At 40.8% G+C, this 2,064-nt stretch overlaps 1 protein-coding gene across 1 annotated transcript in view; it reads right to left on the bottom strand.

The window, feature by feature from the left end:
• SARC_08997 (hypothetical protein) overlaps positions 1 to 2,064 on the bottom strand; it is a 12,199-nt gene that overhangs the window by 8,177 nt on the left and 1,958 nt on the right. The window contains exons 2-3 of the mRNA XM_014297007.1: positions 1,583 to 1,676; positions 333 to 472 (exon numbers count right to left, since the gene is read on the bottom strand). Coding sequence (XP_014152482.1) covers positions 333 to 472; positions 1,583 to 1,676 — 234 coding nt within the window. The remainder of the gene's footprint in view (positions 1 to 332; positions 473 to 1,582; positions 1,677 to 2,064) is intronic.

Here is a 2,064-nt window from a genome sequence, read left to right as displayed (position 1 = left end):
GTGTGTGTGTGTGTGTGTGTGTGTGTGTATCTACATATATATATAAAATATATACATATATATATATATATATATACCTAAAATATATATATAACACTTATGCCACAGCCACCAGACGCACACCAGCGACAACTGACTACAAATGACAAGTTCTCCAGTCGATCTGGTGGTAACGGTTAGGGTTCAGGGTTTAATATTTTTGGGTTTAGGGGTGTAGGGGTTCAAGATTGTAGGGTTTCGTAGACTATTCAGACTATACCTAAACAAAGACCCATATTAGCATAGAACGGACAGCCCAACACTCCTAAGATTAAAACCACTGCAGAACTTACTGTGGCAAAGTCGAAGTCTCTCTGCGCCACCAACAACCTCAACACCTCAGCCGTCTGTTGCCAAATGCAATAGAACGCAGGCGTGTGGCGACTACGGTCGAGTGCATTGGCTTCCGCACCCACAGCGAGTAGTATGGTAACTGTAGGTGAGTGTGGATATATATCCGTGCGTGCTTTTTTAGGTTATTGGACGACACCTTATCTATGGGTGGATGTGAAGGTGTCAAGTACGATAGGTAGGCATTCGTACATGTTTTAGTGTTTTAGGGCTAACCTTGACTATAGGTGGATGTATGTATATATACATGCATGCTTTTAGGGGTTTAAGGGTAACCTTAGCTATAGGTGGATGTAGATGTGCTGATGCAGAGGTGCACACAACCTGCACTACACTCTTGTGCCTGTTTAGTTCTTGTGCAGGTATAAAATGAGTTGTTTGTTATAATTATAGCATTGCCCACAACAATGTCTCCGCCGTCCGTTACCATAAACGTATAACGCAGACCCATGCCAACACGTGTACATCTGCATGCAGGAGAAGTATCCTGGTCACAACGGATAGACGTGTATACATTGCAGTATAACATAGAAACATAGATAAGCAGTTATTTATGATAACGTAATCAAATACACACAAACACCACAGCACCATTCAATCAGATGAACTGTACAAGGCTACAGACAGCCCACAATCACAGGGCGAATTCACCACATGAGCATATGTGATCACAAAGACACAGACAACCGGATCAACTATAGATTACACTAAACACTCACTCACCCCATTTCAATACATGACTATATGTGATCACAAAGACACAGAGAAACGGATTAACTATAGAATACACCACACACTCACTCACTCCATTTCAATACATGACTCTATGTGATCACAAAGACACAGAGAAACGGATTAACTATAGAATACACCACACACTCACTCACTCCATTTCAGTACATGACAATATGTGATCACAAAGACACAGACAAACGGATTAACTATAGAGTACACCACGCACACACTCACTCCATTTCAATACATGACTATATGTGATCGCAAAGACACAAACAAACGGATTAACTATGGAATACACCATACACTCACTCACTCCATTTCAACACATGCTTATATGTGATCACACAAAAACTCTCACACACACGCATTAACTATAGAATACACCACACATTCACTCACTCCATTTAAAGATATGATCATATGTGATCACACACAAAGACACACACTCACTCACCCCATTTCACAGATCCCACCCGAGCAGCTAGGTGCAGAGGGTATCGCCCATACTGATCAGCATGAGACAGCAACGCGAGTATCTGATTCGTTGTCTATATTAAAAAAATAGAATACGCAAAATAATTGGTTGCTATTTATAGAACGCTGAATGGGTACAATAGACTGTATAAGGACTTACCAAATCGCAATTGTGGCTGGTAAATAAAGTGTGATATAGGGGCAACCGAGTGTGATTTTGGTTTAGGGGCACCTGTGTGCAATTATCTACGTCAGCACAAGAGTATGGCCTGTATACCAATATATAGCACCAACGAGATCCTATTGGCTAGCTAAGAAGAGCTACGCAAAGTATACATCGCTCTCAGGCAGTACACACACATCTCCACACGTCTACCAAATGTATGCGACAAATAAATTCAAGGTGTATAAATCATCGCAGGGGATATAATATATATCTACATACATACATACCTATACATA

Source organism: Sphaeroforma arctica (genome assembly GCF_001186125.1).
Source record: "Sphaeroforma arctica JP610 unplaced genomic scaffold supercont1.868, whole genome shotgun sequence".
Taxonomy (NCBI): Eukaryota; class Ichthyosporea; order Ichthyophonida; genus Sphaeroforma; species Sphaeroforma arctica.
Note: the sequence above shows the minus strand (reverse complement) of the source record. Positions and strands in the feature narration are given on the sequence as shown.